This window comes from Bubalus kerabau, chromosome 5, assembly GCF_029407905.1.
Source record: "Bubalus kerabau isolate K-KA32 ecotype Philippines breed swamp buffalo chromosome 5, PCC_UOA_SB_1v2, whole genome shotgun sequence".
Lineage (NCBI taxonomy): Eukaryota > Metazoa > Chordata > Mammalia > Artiodactyla > Bovidae > Bubalus > Bubalus kerabau.
This window is the reverse complement of record NC_073628.1, coordinates 93,737,056-93,756,832: the sequence shown is the minus strand read 5'-3', so window position 1 is coordinate 93,756,832 and position 19,777 is coordinate 93,737,056. Positions and strand designations below refer to the sequence as shown.

Genomic DNA, 19,777 nt, shown 5'->3' with positions numbered 1-19,777 from the left:
GGTAATCACTGCCTGTTGCTTACCTTCACATTAGTACCATATTCTGTGGATGAAACTGAGATCATTGTTCCTATTTCAGTAGACATTTCTGAAACTGCTTTGGTTTCCTTTGTTGTCACAGGATCTGTACTTCTGACTGTAGCAGGACTTGGTTTCTCTTGTCCTTCTGGCTCCACCTGTTGGGCATCTTTTACTTTTCTATTTTTTAATGAACGTTCCTTTCCAATAGGACCAGGTTTATGTTCTTTGTTTTCAACTGGACTCAAATCTGGAAGCTAAATTCAACGTTTATGATAAAAACATGTCATGATCAAAGACATTTCACTGAAAATTAAATCCAATTAAAAAACCTATTTATTCTCCTTATACGTTAGTGGCTTTCATACAATTATATCTGGAACACGAACAGTATTTACCTTCTGGGCTTTGATAGGGCCTGCCCGTGGTTGCTTCTGCCGCTGTTCTTTAGGTTCAGATATTTTGTCGGTAGTTTTTTCCGAAAGCACAGGAACAATTTCATTTTCATTCCCATTTGAAGCTGGAGCACCAAACTGAATTGTGTCAATTCCAATTTCAACTCCACTTTCTTGACTATTCTTTGTTCCCTAGTAAAAGAACATTTAAAAACTTGCTTCAAAGTAGAGTTCAAATTTGATTGAATGATTTATGTAATACTACAAATTTTAAAAGTACAACAGAAGGTTTAAAGCAATCTACATCTAATTGAGATTAATTGATAATGCATGCATGCTAGTCACTTCAGTCATGTCCAACTCTTTGCGACCCCATGGACTATAACCCACCAGGCTCCTCTGTCCATGGAATTCTCCAGGCAAGAATACTGGAGTGGGTTGCCATGGCCTTCTCCAGGGGATCCTTCCGACCCAGAGACTGAACCCATGTCTCTTACATCTCCTGCACTGGAAGGCAAGTTATTTACTATAGCACCATCTGAAAAGTCCCATAACTGACACTGGTTATATTTTAAGAAAGTATTCCTTTAACTGGGAGAAGGCAATGGCACCCCACTCCAGTATTCTTGCCTGGAAAATCCTATGGACAGAGGAGCCTGGTAGGCTGCAGTCCATGGGGTTGCTAAGAGTCGGACATGACTGAGTGACTTCACTTTCACTTTTCACTTTCATGCATTGGAGGAGGAAATGGCAACCCACTCCAGTGTTCTTGCCTGGAGAATCCCAGGGACGGGGGAGCCTGGTGGGCTGCCGTCTATGGGGTCGCACAGAGTCTGACACGACTGAAGCGACTTAGCAGCAGCAGCATTCCTTTAACTACTACTGATCTGTATTAGAAAACAACTGATAAAATAAAAACTAGGGCAAAACTTAAGTTTTAAAGTTCTGGCTTTAATTGCCCTGAACTGTAGGACAAATCACACCCTCAACTTAAATGTAAAAAATCATTAAAAAAAAATGTAAACAAATACAGCAACAAATAGATGAATAAATTAATGGAGGAGCAGAAAAAAGACAGGAATCCCAGTGTCACCCACTTCTGCTCTGAAAACAAAAATTAATATACATGAAAGCACTTCGTGATTGGTAATGGAGTGCACACACCCTAGGAATTTATGATTTAAACTTCTAATTTATGTAATACCTTGTTTGTGCTAGGTACTGATCTAGACAGACACTACCAATCTAACTTGCAGAATCTGCACTATAATGGATAAAGAAAATAAGTAACAAGTTTAGATAAAAGATGTGCAACAATTAAAATATGGTTAAATCACTTAGAAAAAGGTCCTTAAGAGGTCACACTGAAACTGAATCTAAAATACAAGATTAGTGGAAGGTGTTTTTTGCAGACTAAGAATCAGGAATTAAGCTCTCCAAGTGATTCTGATACAGGCCAAAGTTTGAGTAACTGTTTTAAGGAAACTGCCACAATAACCCCACAAAAGCCATTACTAAATCTGCTCCTACCTCTGATGAAGTAGCTGATCCAAATGATGTTAGGGGCTTATTCCACGCACTGACAGAAGGTGGCTGTGGTGGACTAATGGGACCTACTGAAAAGAAGAAGTCACAGGAAATACAACCATTAAAATTTAGAGGTTAATAATTCATGATCCATTTAACTCTTTCTTTTAATGGTAGCTAGACAATAAAAAAGTGACTTTTCACATGGTATTTAAAGCGATTCTTGCACACCAAAATAAATGAGATTCCCCCCAAAAACTGTACATTGTTTTATCAACAAAAAGTTGTGTCCATAAAATATAGCTGTTAAAAGTGTAACACACTTGTCTTAGAAATAAAGGTTTTAAGAAAGGAAGCTAAGATTACAGATTACTGTTACTGCTTCCTACTAATAAAAAAAGAGATGGCTAGAAAAAAACCCCTGAGTTTATAAATAAAATTGAAAACAAACTCTCAATTCCCACACCATTCCCCACCCCTCACTTTTCTGTTGCACACTTACATTTCTTAGAAATGTCATTCAGCACAGCTGGTGGGGCTACCTTGTTCTCCCATAATTCAGCTGTAAGAGTGCCATGTGACTGCGAGGTCTGGATGGGTTTTCCTGTGGCTACATAATCTGTGCCATTAGGTGTCTGAGCTGAAGGTAGTCTAATTGAAGGAGGTGGCTGTTTCGAAGATTGTGTTGTAGTCTGTAGTGGACTCTGGACTGGTTTGTGAGTCTGTCCCTGCGTCTGACCTGGGGCAGTAGGAGCTGGGACTGGGACTTGGACTAGGGTGGGGGTTGGGGCTGAGGCTGGGGCTGGGGTTGGGGCTGTCGGGGCTGAGGCAGGGACAGTTGGGGCTGAGATGGCTGGAGGTGGAGCTGAAGCTGGTGCTAGGGCTGAAGCAAGGATGGGAATTGAGGCTGAAGTAAGGATGGGGACAGAGGCTGGAGAGGAAGCTGAGGCGAGGATTGGGGTTGGAGCCGGAGCTGGAGAAGAGGCTGTGGCTGTAGTTGGGGTGGAGGCTGGAACTGGAGCTGAGGCTGAGGCTAAGGCTGGGAGTGGAGCTGAGGTGGAGGTTAAGACTGGGACTGTAGCAGGGGCTGGAACAGAAGCTACGGGTGATGCTAGAAGGGGAGCTGGGGTTGAGGCTGGAACTGGAGCTGGGGTTGTGGCTGGAACCGGAGCTGAAGTTGACCCTGGACCCGGAGCTGAGGTTAGAGCTGAAGCTGGAGGCTGTACTTGCTGGGTTCCTGTAGCCTGTTTTTTGGCAAATCTTGGTGGGAGCTTAGAAGTCTGATTTCTTCCCTTTTCATTTGCATTCTTTTTATTCCAGACCTTAAAAAATTTGCAGGAATCATTTGTGTCAATAACATTGCTGAAATGTTCATGAACAGATTTTCCAACAAAGTTACCTACTGCTAATTTAGTTCCTTTACAAAATACCTACTCAATAAAATAAAAACATCAAGGTTGCTAATGAGATTTTAAATTATGAGAAGCCAATATGCTATAGGGGAAAAAAACATATATTCTTGATACACAGGTCCACAAGCTCTTTTCCACAATTCTGAAATTAAAGAAATTAAGTAAATTTGCACTAATTTCATTTGGCAGCAAAATTGGACTCTACCTGACAAAAAATTATTGGTTCCACTCAACTGATGTTTGCCACAAAAACATTAATTCTGAGAGTGTTGGTGGGTGTTATGCTATATAGAATGTATGCACTAATTTCCCTTCTTAAAACACAGTAACAATAAATGACTTCTGAAATAATCTAGTTCGAGGACTATGCTCAATTAAACTCAATATTATCACACAGATAGGATTTTTACAGTGCTTCCTGTTTTAGAACCTTCTAATCTATTAGGGCTCTTTATCACTGTGACCCACGTGCTCTATTTATGTTTATACTGGTTCAGCATTTAGCAAAATGGGTGTATGGGTTGATAAAAAGAAAAATTTAACTTACTGTGATTCATACTATGCATTTAAATAAACTAATTTAGATTATAAGAGAAATTGGTTTAGGTCATGAATCTGCAAGTTATTAGAGATCATGGCAGTTGTGTTCATTAGATTTCCATGATTTAAAAACTTTTAACACCGCAATGAAGTAAGATGGGGCAAATACGCTGCTCTGAAATAAAGATGATCTTCTCTAAGGCAGATAGTGAGATACAGTAATTACATTTTATTTAAAACTGATCTCAATGCGGTTAAAAACAGTTTAAAGTTGTGAAAAATAAGGTCATTCTCAGCACTTGAATAATAAATACAGCCCTGACCTTATAGGTGGGAAGAAACCTCAACCATTTCCTAGTATATTTTGGGCAATAATCCAAATTAGCAGCAACAAATTGAAACACTAAACCTGTATGATTTGTTCTTCCTTCTTTCGGCGTTCTTCATCCTGCAAACGCTTCTGCTGTTTTTTAGATACCACTTCAGTAAAACCATCATCATTTAAATTTGACTGGGGGTCTTCAACTACTGTTACTTCAGGATGGTCATCAATTATAACAACACCTATAGGAATAGGATAAGATTTAAAGTGAAATTTTTTTCAACTGAAAAGATAAAACAAAAACGTTTACTCCAATAATGATTAAAAATAAAAAAGGCAAAAATCCAATACTTATAATTCATAAAATAACCCATTTTCCACACCATAAAATAGCCATTACTAAAATTTGAAGGTTTCATAGATAAATCAAGCCCTAAAACTACCTGCTGTGAATGGTATACATCTTTTTTTCCCTTAAACAATGAAGTGGTAATGCCTTTTTAAAAAAAAAAAAAAAAAAAAGAAAAATCAAGTCTTTTATCTTATAGTCAAATCACTTTACCTCTCCCAGTCTCAAGATGTGTATCGTGCTATGAAGATCTATGTTAGCACTTTTATCTTATTTGCATCTAACCATTCTAAGAAGTGGGCATTACTATTGTTTCCCCTTTTCAAAGGACGCAACAAGCTCTAAGAGGCTGATTTGCTAACAACATGGTACTGACAAGCTAAGCTGCTCTTTTGATTCTTAATGCCTTTAGTTTATGTAGACTATTGTCTACAATGTGGAGCTGTTAAAAACATGAAATATGTTAAACTTCCATGACAATGTAAAGTGATATAGATGTACATATACCATAATAACCCAGCAGAAGAACAATTCAAAATATACTTTCAATGAATTGTCTAAGAATTATTCTGCTGCTACTGCTAAGTCACTTCAGTCGTGTCCGACTCTGTGCGACCCCACAGACAGCAGCCCACCAGGCTCCCCCGTCCCTGGGATTCTCCAGGCAAGATCACTGGAGTGGGCTGCCATTTCCTTCTCCAATACATGAAAGTGAAAAATGAAAGTGAAGTCGCTCAGTCGTGTCCGACCCTCAGCGACCCCATGGACCGCAGCCTTCCAGGCTCCTCCGTCCATGGGATTCTCTAGGCAGGAGTACCGGAGTGGGGTGCCATTGCCTTCTCCGAACAATAATTCTACCTTGTTAAATTATCCTATACATTCTAGTGAGTATAAGAAATTTAGACCCATTAACATTTAAAAGAAAAATAAAAACAGTCCAGGTGATATGATTTTGGGTTGCAGGTATAAAGCTTACACAATGAATTTAAGAAAAGGGTGAGGCAATTCAAATAAATTAATTTTGCAAACAATATAAATATATGGGGTTTTTTAAAGCAGGGATTCTTTTTTAATATAATTAATGAATTTATTGTAATTTTTTGGTTGCACTAGGTCTTTTGTTGCTGTGTGTGGGCTTTCTCTAGCTACGGAGAACAGGCGCTGTTCTTTGGTTGTGGAGCACAGCCCCTGTGAGGGCTTCAGTAGTTTTTGTGCATGGGCTTAGTTGCTCCAGGGCATGTCGGATTTTTCCAGACCAGGGATTGAACCCATGTTCTCTGCAGTGGCAGGCAGATTCCTATCCACTGCTCCATAAAGTCCTATACTGTGTTGTGATTGGGGAACACATAACTAAAAATTGCTTGGCAATGATATACATACAATTCAGAATGGTGATGACTTGCAGGGGTTGCCAAGAGAATATGACCCAGAGTAGATCAAAGGGAATCTACCTGCAAACAGTTCTTTTTAAATAGCTAAAAATTCACATTCATAGAAATACTGACGGGGAAAAAATAATAAGATTGGCTTTCACTCTTTACAAACCTATTACTGTTAGTCTGTTTAATAAAAATCTGATTTAAAATGAAAAACATTGATTCTGATTTATCTATGGCACTTCTATTTGTGTTTTAAATCCTTTATGAAATTAACTGTGTAAAACAGAGCATATGCTTATCTCAATGCAAGGTTTTAGTTCAATATTTCAAAGGGTGTTATGCACTCCAAGAGATCTCTTCATAATTCTAAATTTGTCTTGGTTTTTCACTTAAACTAGAAAGTGTGTGTAAAGCTCGTCCTCATAGTCATACCATCACTAATTATTTTCATTTTCTTGCCAAAGAGCTCCTTTATAAACCTTTTGAATAGTTCACTCAACTGTGTAAAGCATTTATGGACACGAGAACAATACTCTGTGATCAACACCATGTTCTTGTCTGGTGCTATGTAACATTTGGAACTAATTTTAGGAAATTTAGATTATTTTAAAGAACCTAAAGATGACTCAAAATTAAGTAAAGGACTTCTTTGGTGGTCCAGTGGCTGAGAGGTCGCCTGTCAAGGCAGGGAACACGTGTTTGATCCTTGGTCCAGGAAGATTCCACATGTCGTGGGGCAACGAAACTAGTGCCCCACAACTAATAAAGCCGTGTGCCTAGAAGCTGTGCTCCACAATAAGAGAAGCCATCACAATGAGAAGCTGGTGTTTGTAGCAATGAAGACAGCACAGCCAAAAATAATTTTTTTAAATGTTGTAAAAAAAAAACAAAAAAAACACAAAACTTCAACAAGTTAAAACTAATAGCTCAATTTTCATTATCAATTCAGAAACAATACTTACCTTTTTATATTGTCTTAATAATACTTTGCAAATATATTCCAGAAGTTGTTTGGAAAAACTAGTAAACAAATATTTGAGAAGACAAATCTGCCATGTTCTGTGGACTTCTGTTATCTTCACTTGTCATTTTTCAAATGTGATATCTAGATGGATGCTAGTCTCTCTTCTCATGGACCACACAAGCATCCAAATTTCCCATGGATTTACTTTAAATCAAAGCTTTCTAACTTTAGCACTATTAACATTGTGAGTTAGCTGTTCTGTGCACTACAAAATATTTAGCAGCATTTCTGGGCCTAAACCCACGAATATGTCAGTAGGTAACTTTTCTGGAGGCCCAGTGGTTAAGAATCCACCTTCCAGTGCAGGGGACGTGGTTCAATCCCTGGTCAGAGAACTAATATCCCACAGATCAAGGAGCAACTAAGCCTGTGTACCACCAACTACTGAGACCTCGAGCTCTCGAGACCGTGCACCACAACCTGAGAGAAGCCCACGTGCTGTAGGTAAGACCTGAGGCTGAAAAAAATATATATATATATAAAAATATATAAATGTCAGTAACATCTAGCCACCAGCTGCAACACCAAAAATGTCTCTAGAAATTGTCACATGCCCCTGGGGTACAGAATCATCCCTATTAAGAACCACAGTTCTAAAGAATCTAAAAATTCTTAAAACATACAGTTAGGATTCTTTCTTTTCCACACGAATCCTAAAATGATAGTCTAGAATTAGCTCTCAAGTTTGTGTGCAATGGAATTAGAATCCCCTGGAGAACTTGTTAAAACACAGATTGCTTCACATGCCACGAGTTTCTGATTCAGTAGACCTGGGGTAGGGCCTAAGATTTTATTTTTCTCACAAACTTCCAGGTGATGATGATGGTCTGAAGACCCCGTTTTGAAAATAGCTGGTCTATAAATAATAATGTCAAGGTCCTGGGGCCGAATCAAACTGAATATGTATAAACAACCATTAACTAGATGAAAGAAAACTCTTATCAACATCTCTAATATGCAACAACAGTACCTAACCAGTTTCCCATTACTACTATCTAGTCTCAATCTTACTCAGTATTTTGAGCTTAAGTCTCATCTGAATGAATGGGAAATACCAATATTCGTCTGTGTAAGTGTCTACTCTTAGAGATTCCTTGTTAATGTCTTCATCACGTATTTCCTTCTGGCTGTGTTATCCTTCACATTTGACATCCCATCACTCCATAGCTTTCTGAAAGTATTTATCCACAGCAACACTACCTCCCATCCTATTATTTATTCTGTGTTTACCGTATCTTAGATACCAATTTTCTCAAGGTCATAATTCATTGAGGTTAACACTTCTCTCTTTTCAAACACAGCATATATACAAAGCATCTTCATTTGATTTTCTGTGTGTCCCCCCGCATCTGTTTAGCAAGGAAGAGTGGTTAATTTACTTTCTTAAGAAAAGTGAAACTGTGGATAATCTTTAACAAAAATTTTATCGAGCACTCACAGGTATGGTAAAAGTTGGTGTTATTTTAGTTAGAGCTCTGTCTGTGATTCATCATCAGTCTCTATGTCTACCTTGAAGTCCAACTTTCTTTTTTTGATGACTTATTTATTTATAGTATCTACTTAAATGTACAGATGGACAGACAGACAACAGACAGACAGACAGACAAAGGTGATCTGAAACGCACTTGCATAGTTGTTGAGATCAAACTGTGACAGCGCATCCACTTTCTCTTTGGGTTTCTTAGGGCCTGGTTTGGGGTCTTCTCTTTTTTTCCCAGTAGAATCTTTGGAGTTCTTTTGTCCTGTACCATTAGGTGCTCCTTCTTGATGGTGTGCAGAGCTGCCATTGACAGGATCAGCACCACTTGTGCCTGCCGACTGGTCATCAAATGGCCTACAAAACAATAATCTGAGATTTTATTACTAGCTCCACATGTGTGTGTGGCATGTGGCTTACCTGCTCAGTCATAACCGACTCTTTTTTGACTCCATAGACTGTAGCCCGCCAGGCTCACCTGTCCACGGAATTTTCCAGGCAAGAATACTGGAGTGGATTGCCATTTTCTACTTCCCAAACCGGGATCAAACCTGTGTCTCTTGCATCTCCTGCATTGGCAGGTGAATTCTTTACCACTGAACAACCTGGGAAGCCCATTGTCTCCATATACTTGATCAAAAGAAAAATGCCCTTAGTGGCAGTTTCTAAAGTTCAATCTAAGAAGAAGTAACAGTGGGATAGAAATGCCTTAGTGATTATTGTTGGGTACAACTTTACTAAGATGGAGCTTCCCAATACAGGAAATAAGACTAGCTCCTCAGAGTTCTTTCCAGCAATTAAATTCTAGAATTCTAATTATTCCCTGAAGGTTCTTACTGTGTCTATTCTTACTGTGTTCATTATGTTTAATAAGCTAATTGACATTGTTCATAGCAGAAAATTTCTGTGATCTAAGCTAGTCCAAAGTATTCACGGGTAGATCTTCTCCACAAGAGGGCGGTATATGAAAAAAAAAGTGTAAAGTATTCTATGCTTACAAGTCTTTGTTTTAAAAGTTCAATCAGATTTATACACATACATACATATATATATATATAAACATTTTAAAAACCAGTTTTAATATGGAAACAATTCACTTCACAAACCAAAAGTATTTCTACAGGGTTTTTTCCTGTTAACAAATTCTTTTCCTGGGTTCATTTTATAAAAACTTCAAGAACATACACCATGAAAAATGGGCTTATCAATTCATTTTCAGCTCAATCTATAGTATTACTCAAGATAAAAGCTTATCAAGAGCCTGACAAAAACCATGATCTCAAACGTGAACTATGAATTCATTTCTTCTAAATATGACACTTAGAAAACATTAATCTATAGCCAGTAACTGCTATGTCTGCAGGTTCAAGTTGCTACCATCTATATGGTACAAAAGACTTGCTAAAGTAGCTGAAACCTTGAGTATTACTACTTGAAATTTGAATAGCTTGGTTATAGTCAACAACTACATTGTTAATGTAACTATATATATTATCCTATTCTTTTGACTTTTAAAGGGAGGTTTAAATTCTGTGTTAAACTGGTACTCAATTAACACAACTTGGTAGTATATACCAGGTGTCACATTGTTTCATAAATTTCATGTCATGGAATCGTCACACATTTTTAAAGTTCTACTGCTTTCTCCTCATTTTACTGGTGATGAAGCAGAGAATTTATACAAATAGAAGTACCAGAGCCTAGATTTAAAACTAGAAATAATGCTACTGTATAATTTTCTTAGTACTAAAAAATAATTTACTATAATCAGCATTTTAATATTTAAAAAGAACAGGCCAAATGCTATTTGTGGTACTGGTGGCCCTGGTGGTGGGGCAGGACTTTGTTTTCTAGGCCCCTCTCTGTAAGCTAGATGGTTTACTGTAGGTTTGCAACTTAAGAGGGAATATAATGTATCCTTAAATTTCAACATTCACTCTCTAGAAACCAGTACAGAGGGACTGAATATGATTACAACATACTAATTTAAGTCCCAGAGGACACCTGTGAGCACCACAGTTTTCCAGAGAGAAATCAAGAAAGGCAGGCTACTCATCATTAGTAAGATGATCTACCAAATGGAAGACATTGTATATGTCCTGTCCTTGGGTGTGTCGATTTTCCCAAAGCCACAAATTTCTAACAGGACTCTTGGGAGATGCTGCAATTCATGGGGTTGCAAAGAGTAGGACACGACTGAGCGACTGAACTGAACTGAACTGAACAACAGGCAAGGACTTCTGTGATCCACTAACAACCTCTTTCTCAAGCACTCTTACACTTTTAGAATAGAAAAAACAAAACAAAACAAAAAACACCTACAGGAGAAGACTGTCTTGATCCTCTACAGACTGATGCCTTTGCATAGTTCAACCAAGAAGTATACTTTTAGTTTCTCTAAAGGTGCAAAAGCAGCCATTCGCGGACCCTGAGCTTCCACTGTCAAAGGCCTTGGTTCAATTCCTGGCTGGGGAATTAAGATGCCACAAGCTGAGTAGCATACCCCACCCCCCCACCGCCTGCCCCCGCCAAAAGATGCAAAAGTAATTATAGGTAACATAAAATACTCACCCTCGCTTTCCACTTTTTGATGGTGGGCCACTTCTCCTTTCATTCCTAGGACCTGAGAAATTCCTTCCGGATTTTGGTGGACCATTGTTACCACGCCGATTCTGCCGATCTATGCCGGGTCGCTGACTAGAAAAACTTCTCTTTGCTATTTCCCTCTTTGGAGGTACAACATTCTCTCCCGTCTTTACCACCACTTGAGCATTCAAATCAGCATTTTTTTTTTCATCCCTCTCACGCCTCTCATTGAAATCACTGCTTTCAGAGGCTGTTTCCCATTCTTCATTTGCCTGATCTGAAGAGTTCTGGTTAGATAAGTCCGGTGTCTTATTCCCAGAAATATCCCCAGCAGTATTAACTGGTTCCTGAACCACATTATTAACTGTGCCATTTGTGGGCACTGCCACCTCATTGGTTTTTGAAGCAGCCTCCCTCTCCCTTAGTCGTCTAAATCGGGGAGGTTTATCTTGCCTTGGTGGTCGCGTAGGACGCTGCCTTCGGGGCCTCTCTCTAGCTGGGTCAAATTTTCGTTCAAATTTTGGAGGCCGTTTATCTGCTGGGATAGGGATAAACTGCTCGTGTCTCCTTGGTGGCTCCCCATTGTCTGGTTTAGGAGCTTCTGTCTGCCTTGGGTTCCACTGATTATCCCGATAAGCAGGTCTTCGTAAGGTAGAAGGGCGTGATGGGCGACCTCCAGGATCTCTTCCACCACGTCTGAATGTTCCCCCTCTGCCTCGCCTTGTAGGCTCTCCTTTAGGAAGGAAGCCTGGTTTAGATTTATCATCATCCCTTACAAAAGATTTTTCTAGAGGTCTGTTATCTATTCGGACATGATTTTCAGGCTTGAAAGAAGACTGAGGCTTTATAGGTTTTTTGCTTTCAGGCCGTTCCTCTCTTTTGGGAAGCTTACTTTTGCTTAAACTATCCTTGTCACTTGCACTTTCATGAATTTCACTGTCTGTGTCAGTCTCTGAACCTCGCTGTCGTCTTCTTTTGGGAACAACTTCAAAGTCTGAGCTCTCACTCCGTGTTTCACTTTCTTCCCGCTGCCTGAGGGGCCCTGGGGCCACGTGCTCTGCTCGTGGCTTGCTGTCTCTGTACTGAGGATAATCTCGAGTGTGCCCTCTGCCACCCCTGCCGCGTCCTCCGTAAGAGCCTCTGTAGCTTCGCCCTCTGGAGTAATATTCACCTCGGCCTCGACCTCTGTATCCCTGATCTGGAAACCAATCTCTATCTCTAGCTTCTTTCCAGTAGGTCCTAGGGGGTAAAGTGGATTCTTTTTTAGCTGTTGGTCTTGAATCTGGTCGAGGTCTCTCTGTAACAAGGTCTTTGCTGATGACTTTCTCAGGCTGCTTTTCTTCCTTGACTGTTGGTGCTGTGACAGTTTGTTGGTTTATGGTTTTAACTGCAGGCTCTACCTCAACACTACTTACAGATTCCAAAGGTTTCTCGGTATCTTGAGGTGGCTTTTGTACCAAAGTTGAAGGCGAAGTTTCTACTGAAGGAAGTTTCTCTGGTTCTGGTTGAGGTTGTGGTGGAACCAACTGTGGCTGAACTGGTGCTGCAGGTGGTGCGGGTGGTGGAGGAAGAGGTTCTTTCTTTTCTGTCTTTTCAGGTTTCACCACTTTTTCAGTGACCTTTTCTCCCTTTTCTCCTTCTTTCTCCTTCCTTTGCTCCCGTTCTTCTTTCATATCTCTAAGTATAGGTTTTTTAATAGGACCTGATCTTCTCACAGGCCTGTCGTTACCTTCTTCTCTTCTGTTGGAGCTAGGCCTTGGGCCCCAACGAGTTTCCGATTTAGATTTATACAATTTCTCAGGTTTTGGTCCATCAGAAGATCGGATAAAGCCCTCTTTTTTTGGTTTTTCCTCTGGCCTTTCTGCTGGTTCTTTTGAATCAATACCTCTGCTAGTTACTTTAGGAATGCTTGCAGATGGCTCATTCCTCAGCTCCTCTGATTTCTGAGTATGGTTAGATCCATGGCAAACACTTCTTTTCCGGGCAGGCTGACTTTCTCCAGCTGAAATTCGTTCTTCTTGAGGAGTGGCTATAGTCTTTTGATCAGGTACATCAAAACAAGTAGACTGACTATTTGTGTCAGTATGACGAGGTCTAACGTCTTCCACTGATCTGCTTAAAAACTTCTGTACATCTGTCTCACTTGATTCTCTGACAAAGTCTGGTTTTGGATGAGCCTCTAACTGACCATGTTCTACAGGATAAGCAGCAGTTATCTGTTCCTGATCCAATGAAGCTTCAGGCCTATGATAATGAGAATTCAAAGAAATAATAGCCATCACAGCAAAAATCTTTTTCACATGTATATGTACAGCAAAACAATCCCTCCAATTTAGAAACAAAAAATGGGTCCTAATCATAAAGAATCTTATGTCTCTACAAAAAGTTCAGTGCAACATTATTCGTAAGAGCAAAGAGATAGAAACAACCTAAATGTCTACTGCAGATGAACGGGTTAAGAACATGTATATGCATACAACAGCATGTTGTTTAAAGAAAGAAAATCCTGCTATATGCTACATCATAGATGAGGAGATTACACTAAGTCAAATAAACCAGTCACAGAAGAACAAATACTGTATGATCCCACTTATATAAACTATTAATATAATAAAACTAGTCCATAAAGAAATAATTACCAGGGAGTAGGAGGAAGGGGAAAATGAGTTGTGATTAAATGGGTAAAAAATTTTGGTTGTGCAAGATGAAAAAGTTAGAGATCCGTTATACAATGTTATGCTTACAGTTAACAACACTGTACTATATACTTAAAAATTTGACAGGAGGGTAGGTACTGTGTTATGTTTCTACTCCCCTCAATTAAAAAGAAATGAAACTCAGTCCTTAAGAAAAAGAAGTTTAGACCATGCTTATGTGAAAGTTATATCTATCAAAACTCGTAATTTTCACTTATAACCAGAGTACACTAGAGTAGGTCCATCTTTCCCAATGAATCAAAATTTTAAAACATCATAAAACAAATTCCTTAAAAGGGCAAAAGCTCAAACTTATCATTATAAATTACTGAAGATCACCAATTGTCTGATACTTCAAAGTAACAGTAAATTAGTGTTTACCCTTAACTTGACCTTAGAAAACTTCCATAATTAAATGTCTAACATTTCTCAAGGAGTGGAAGAATTGTATCAACACTTTAGCCAGACTATACGTCAAGTACAGGAGGATCTTGACAATTTTGACAGCTACCACTAAATTTCAGTATTTAAATAAGGGTACAGAAAGAACTATGTCGCAAAATGCCCTAATCAATTAATACTAAATGCTGGGAAAAGGAAAATACATCCTAGAATGAAATAAGGCATATTAAATGGGAGAAAATCAGATCTGTGGCTCAGTCCTAAGTCAGAATGATCTCCAGGGAGACTACATAGTTTTCATTTCCCCACAATATTCTATTGGCTTGCTAATGACTTTAATAATTACCTTACATCCTCAGGTTCTTCTGCTGCCTTGGGAGTGGTGGCCTGCTGAGGCTCAGTATGAGGATAGGGATCTGACCCCCACATCATTCGAGGCTCAGAGAGTGAAATTGCATGATCTCTTGCAGAGCGAGCCAAATGCTCAAATGACTCAGAATTGTTTGGTGACCCTTCCATCTGATCTCGTCTCATTAATGGCTTAGGAGGAATCATTCCTACACAAAAGATCACAAAAAGATGGGAGTGCAGGGAGAAAACAAAGGAAACAGAATCATTATAGACACGGTATCCAGGTTAATACAGTATCCAGGTTAATACTTAATTACTATTTGGACATCTCTATATTTAAAGAAATACTTTTGGCAAGTAAAACTGATTAACTCAAAAAATCATCAGTGAAAATTGAATTTTTCTGTGAATGAGATTTTTATTGTTGCTGTTAAATAGATTTAAAAATCCAGGAAGCAACACAAGCAAAACCATAAGAACAGTCTATTTTACTTTAAAGGAAAGAAAAGATAATGCCTATAAAAATCAGATAGTAAGTATCACGACTCTGTGCATGTTAAACATTTTGAGAATTACCACCAAGTGATGAATTTTCAGAAAAACATTTCCCATAGAAAATTCTATTAATTTAATTAGTTGATCAGTATGCCATACATTATGTCTCTTAAAGTTTTCATATATGATAATATACATGTTTCAATGCTATTCTATATGAAACAGATCGCCAGTCCAGGTTTGATGCATGAGACAGGGTGCTCAGGGCTGGTGCACTGGGATGACCCAGAGGGATGGGATGGGGAGGGAGGTGGGAGAGGGGTTCAGGATGGGAAACACATGCAAACCCGTGACTGATTCATATCAACGTATGGCAAAAACCACTACAATATTGTAAAGTAATTAGTTTCCAACTAACATAAATAAAGTAAAAAATTTTTTTCAGTATAAATTTTAAAATCAAGATGTAATTCTTGTTTGTATTTTTATCGCCTCTAAATTTTCCTCTATACCATCTTGGTGCTGGATTATCTGAATTTATTCTGATAAACATAGCTATTTTATTTGTTTCTAGCTAACCTATTAGGAAATTCAGGTGGTAGGCTGGTAAATGACAGAAAAAATAGCTGTAATATATAACATATGGATAAAATTAAAATGCTGAAAGAATGAAAACAATGTAGCAAACAATATATTATAACTAAGATAGTAATTTTTCCATCTGAAATTTTTGAAATAATATTCACAAAACAGAAAGTACAGTATTTTGGTCTTACCACACTGTTGGTACAGTAATTGGAATTTAACTACTCTGTGCTCAAAGACGATATATCATTTTATGACTAAGAAGTCTTATACAAGTTCTTACTAGATTTTCACTCTCAAAGGAAGTAAGACCAAAATTGTGGAGAAAATGAAAAACTCTAAACTTGCACAACTGCAAGTAAGCCAGGAGACAATGCCAATTTCAACTTACCAGGATGAATGGGTGGAATATCCATGGCAGGTCTACCTGATATCATCCGAGGATCCATGTATGACTGCATCATGAGCCACCTTGGATCAAAACCCATGGAAGCCAAGTGCTGGGGGTGAGGCTGCATGGGCTGGTAAAGAGGTCTGTGTGGTGGTGGAGGGACAGCACTGCCGGACGGCTGAGAAGGAACAGTCTGCGGAAGCACACCCTGCTGTTGCTGCTGCTGCCACTGCTGCTGCTTCATCTGTTCCTGAAAAAATAGGCAGGATCTCACATTTTGAGCCTTTAGTTCCATGTGATAAATTAATACAACCAATCATATTGGAAAACAGACTTTTTTGAAACCCTAAGGGAAAAGAACTCAAAACACATTTGACAGTGAGAGATGGCAAGACAAGAGAACACAGGTTCAGTTATGACATTCTGCCTTATACTTGAGCAACTAATCACTCATCGATTTTACTGCAAGAAACCATTTCCTAGAAAGGAAGATGAGGCAGAAAAAAAGGAACGTATAAAGCCCATATCAACAAACTTATACTAATTTAAAAGAGGCAAACTTTTCAGAGGAAATTTGTATGTTTTGGGTATTTTGAATTTTATGTTAAATTATTTCTCATACTACTGAACAATAAACCTTTCAAACACACGTACAAGATAAAATGTTTTTATTGTTACCTGCTGCCGCTGGAATCGTGGTGGTAAAGACTTCTGAAACTGTTTAAAATAGCCAGATAATACAGCAGGCCGAGGCTGAGACCCTGATTCTGGTTCTGGTTCATGTGCTACCTGCGTGGTTTCTTTTTCACTGCGATTGCTATCTTGTCTAGTGAAAACTGGGTCATCCTCTGTCCAAAGAAAAGGTGAAAGAAAATTATACTCATCTATGACACTTAACATTAATACATGCTGTTCATACTGGAGTGAAATAATCAGACATATTTTAAAAGTTAATGAGGAAGAAAGTATCCTTACTCCAAAACACCATTTTGTATTTTAATATTGGTAACCATCAATGCAATGAGGTAACATTAGTTTAACAAAACCTCAGATTTTCTCAAAGCTGGATTCTTAAGACAGAACTCACATGCCCAGATGCTTTATTATGCAAAAGTCTGTATTTGATATTTTGTGATAATAAACCATTTCAAATTCTATTTTTCACTGTTTCAATAAATATTAACACTACTGTCAACATTTACTTGTGGTTCACTAGCATTTAGATGAAAACAAGAATGGCCTATAAATACTTAAAATAGAACATGTTGGTTTATAAAATTTTTTTGATTAGAGGACTATTATCTATAGATATAATATTAACTAATGATAATATTATAATGATAATATAATTGATATATTGATATAATTGATAATATAATAATATAATTATAATGATAATATAATGAATCTAACTATGATCATTCATTTTAATGATCAATGATCACCAGTATCTTCAAATATATAAATCATTGTTCTATATAAAGGGTATCAATTATGATACACAAAAAGGAGAACCATACACATCCCCTCAACCAAAAAAAGTTCTCATCCCAAAGAAAACCAGAGTTATATTCATTCCAGAAAATGACATTTGTTACAACTACAAAGCCATGTTATGTTATAAATTCTTTTCTTAGAGAATCAGAGGTGAATTTTAAGGGGAAAGCTAATGTAAAGCCAATGTAAAACCACGCAGTAAAGAACCAAAAGTCACACTTTGTATTACATTCAATATTAAAAATGTTTTAAAAATGATAAAATATTAAGAAGGAAAAGACAGCCAAGAAGGTGCAACATTTAAAAATGAAATGGGTACACCTTACTGGTAAACCCAGCTAAAGTTAAATTGCCATCAGAGGACATATAAAATGTGAATGAAAATACAAGTGCCACTAAATAATGATCACTAAAAACAAAACCAAAATTAGTTCATGTATAATATATAGTCGCTGTTGACGGTAAATTAATCAGGGTCAATACATGTATTTGCTTGCAAAACTATGACTAATTAAAGGAATTTCCTTATTTCTAATTCATGGTCTTTTCTAACTGCGAATAAAATTCTCTAAGATTGTTCTTTCAGAATTCATCAATTTTAAAGTAATAAAATATTTTTCATTTCTGTGGTGAGAAATTTTGCTTTACCTTTTTTAAGTGTTTTGAGCTAAGTGCTTAGGATACATAATAAAAGCCCATAATCAACATCAAATTATCTCTAGACTGCTTAATATAAGAAATCTGTGAAATTTGGCAACTAAACCATCTGCACGGGCTATATCTTACTTTCTAAAAAAGTTGAGATAAGAAAAAGTTGAGATAAAACACTCTTACTTCTCTTTATAGTGACATTAAGGACCAAATTTGAAGGTAACTTAGAATACAGATTAAAAACTTAAAGGAAAACTTTAAATAGCTTTATAACTTCAAGCAGCATTGTCTTATAGAAACAGCATGGGTTTTATGGTAAAAAAAATTTCAGTATTTCCATAACAGAAATGTACTGAAATAAAACTATTTCTATCTTAAATCACTGTTAACTCTACTAAGACGAAACTTTAAATTTGGAGCATAGTTCTATTAATTAGAGTTTATGATCCAATTTTGGGAAGAACACATCAGCTGATTATAGCTAGCAAAGGCTTTTTTTGGGGGGTGGGGGGGGTGTGGTGCCACACATCAACAGGTATGAACCCATGCCTCCTGTGATGGAAGCACAGAGTATTAACCAATGGACCACCAGGGAAGTCCAGCAAAGTTTTTTTTTGGGGGGGGAGGGGGTAGGGAGGGGAGGCATTCTGGTAAGCATATAGATAACCTATGAAAGCTTTTATATATCTAAGCTGGTAGAAAAACAAATATGAGATTATGAATGGAGCAGTCATTTAATTATGACAATCCAAAATTCCCATTAAACTCTATTCAACTTAAGTTTTAGAAGTATTAACCCATGTATAAACAAAGGAGATTTCATTTAGTTAAATGCTGTGGAATCAGAAAAGAGTAAAAGAATCAGCATCTAAGTATGAAGCCAATATTTTGCTGACAAAATAGAACTGAAGGTCATCTAACTATATGATATCTACAATAAACTCACTTTAGATCCAAAGATACAAATAAACTGAAAATGAAAAGATAGTCCATGGAAATAGTAACCAAAGAGAGCAGGGTGGCTACACTGAGATAAAACTGACTTTAAATCAAAGTTTTACAAGAGACAAAGAAGGTCATTGCTAATGCTAATGCTAAGTCGCTTCAGTGGTGTCTGACTCTGTGCGACCCCATAGGAGGCAGCCCACCAGGCTCCGCCGTCCCTGGGATTCTCCAGGCAAGAACACTGGAGTGGGTTGCCATTTCCTTCTCCAATGCAGGAAAGAGAAAAGTGAAAGTCAAGTCGCTCAGTCGTGTCCGACTCTTAGTGACCCCATGGACTGCAGCCTACTAGGCTCCTCTGTCCATGGATTTTCCAGGCAAGAGTACTGGAGTGGGGTGCCACTGCCTTCTCCGAAGAAGGTCATTAAATACTAATAAAAGGTTCGATACGGCAAGATGCAACAATTATAAACATTTACACACCTAGTAACAGGACCATCAAAAAAAGTATGATGCAAAATACTGGGGGATACATACTTGTACATTCAGAGGCTTCAACAACCCCATCTCAATGATGAATAGAACAGCCACAAAGAAGTAAGGAAAAAGGGCTTACTAAACCAACTAGACCAACTCTGGGCTTCCCTTGTAGCTCTGCCTACAATGCAGGAGACCCAGGTTTGATTCCCGGGTTGGGAAGATCCCCTGGAGAAGAAAATGGCAACCCGCTCCAGTATT

The 19,777-nt window shown here is 38.0% G+C and overlaps 1 protein-coding gene across 6 annotated transcripts in view; it reads right to left on the bottom strand.

The window, feature by feature from the left end:
* The window catches only part of PRRC2C (proline rich coiled-coil 2C), a 96,397-nt gene that overhangs the window by 28,521 nt on the left and 48,099 nt on the right, over positions 1-19,777 (bottom strand). For all 6 annotated transcript variants that reach the window (XM_055582224.1, XM_055582222.1, XM_055582223.1 and 3 more), the window contains exons 13-22: positions 16,628-16,797; positions 15,950-16,199; positions 14,474-14,684; positions 11,015-13,273; positions 8,592-8,800; positions 4,302-4,456; positions 2,443-3,262; positions 1,944-2,029; positions 417-605; positions 24-275 (exon numbers count right to left, since the gene is read on the bottom strand). In XM_055582224.1, coding sequence (XP_055438199.1) covers positions 24-275; positions 417-605; positions 1,944-2,029; positions 2,443-3,262; positions 4,302-4,456; positions 8,592-8,800; positions 11,015-13,273; positions 14,474-14,684; positions 15,950-16,199; positions 16,628-16,797 — 4,601 coding nt within the window. The remainder of the gene's footprint in view (positions 1-23; positions 276-416; positions 606-1,943; positions 2,030-2,442; positions 3,263-4,301; positions 4,457-8,591; positions 8,801-11,014; positions 13,274-14,473; positions 14,685-15,949; positions 16,200-16,627; positions 16,798-19,777) is intronic.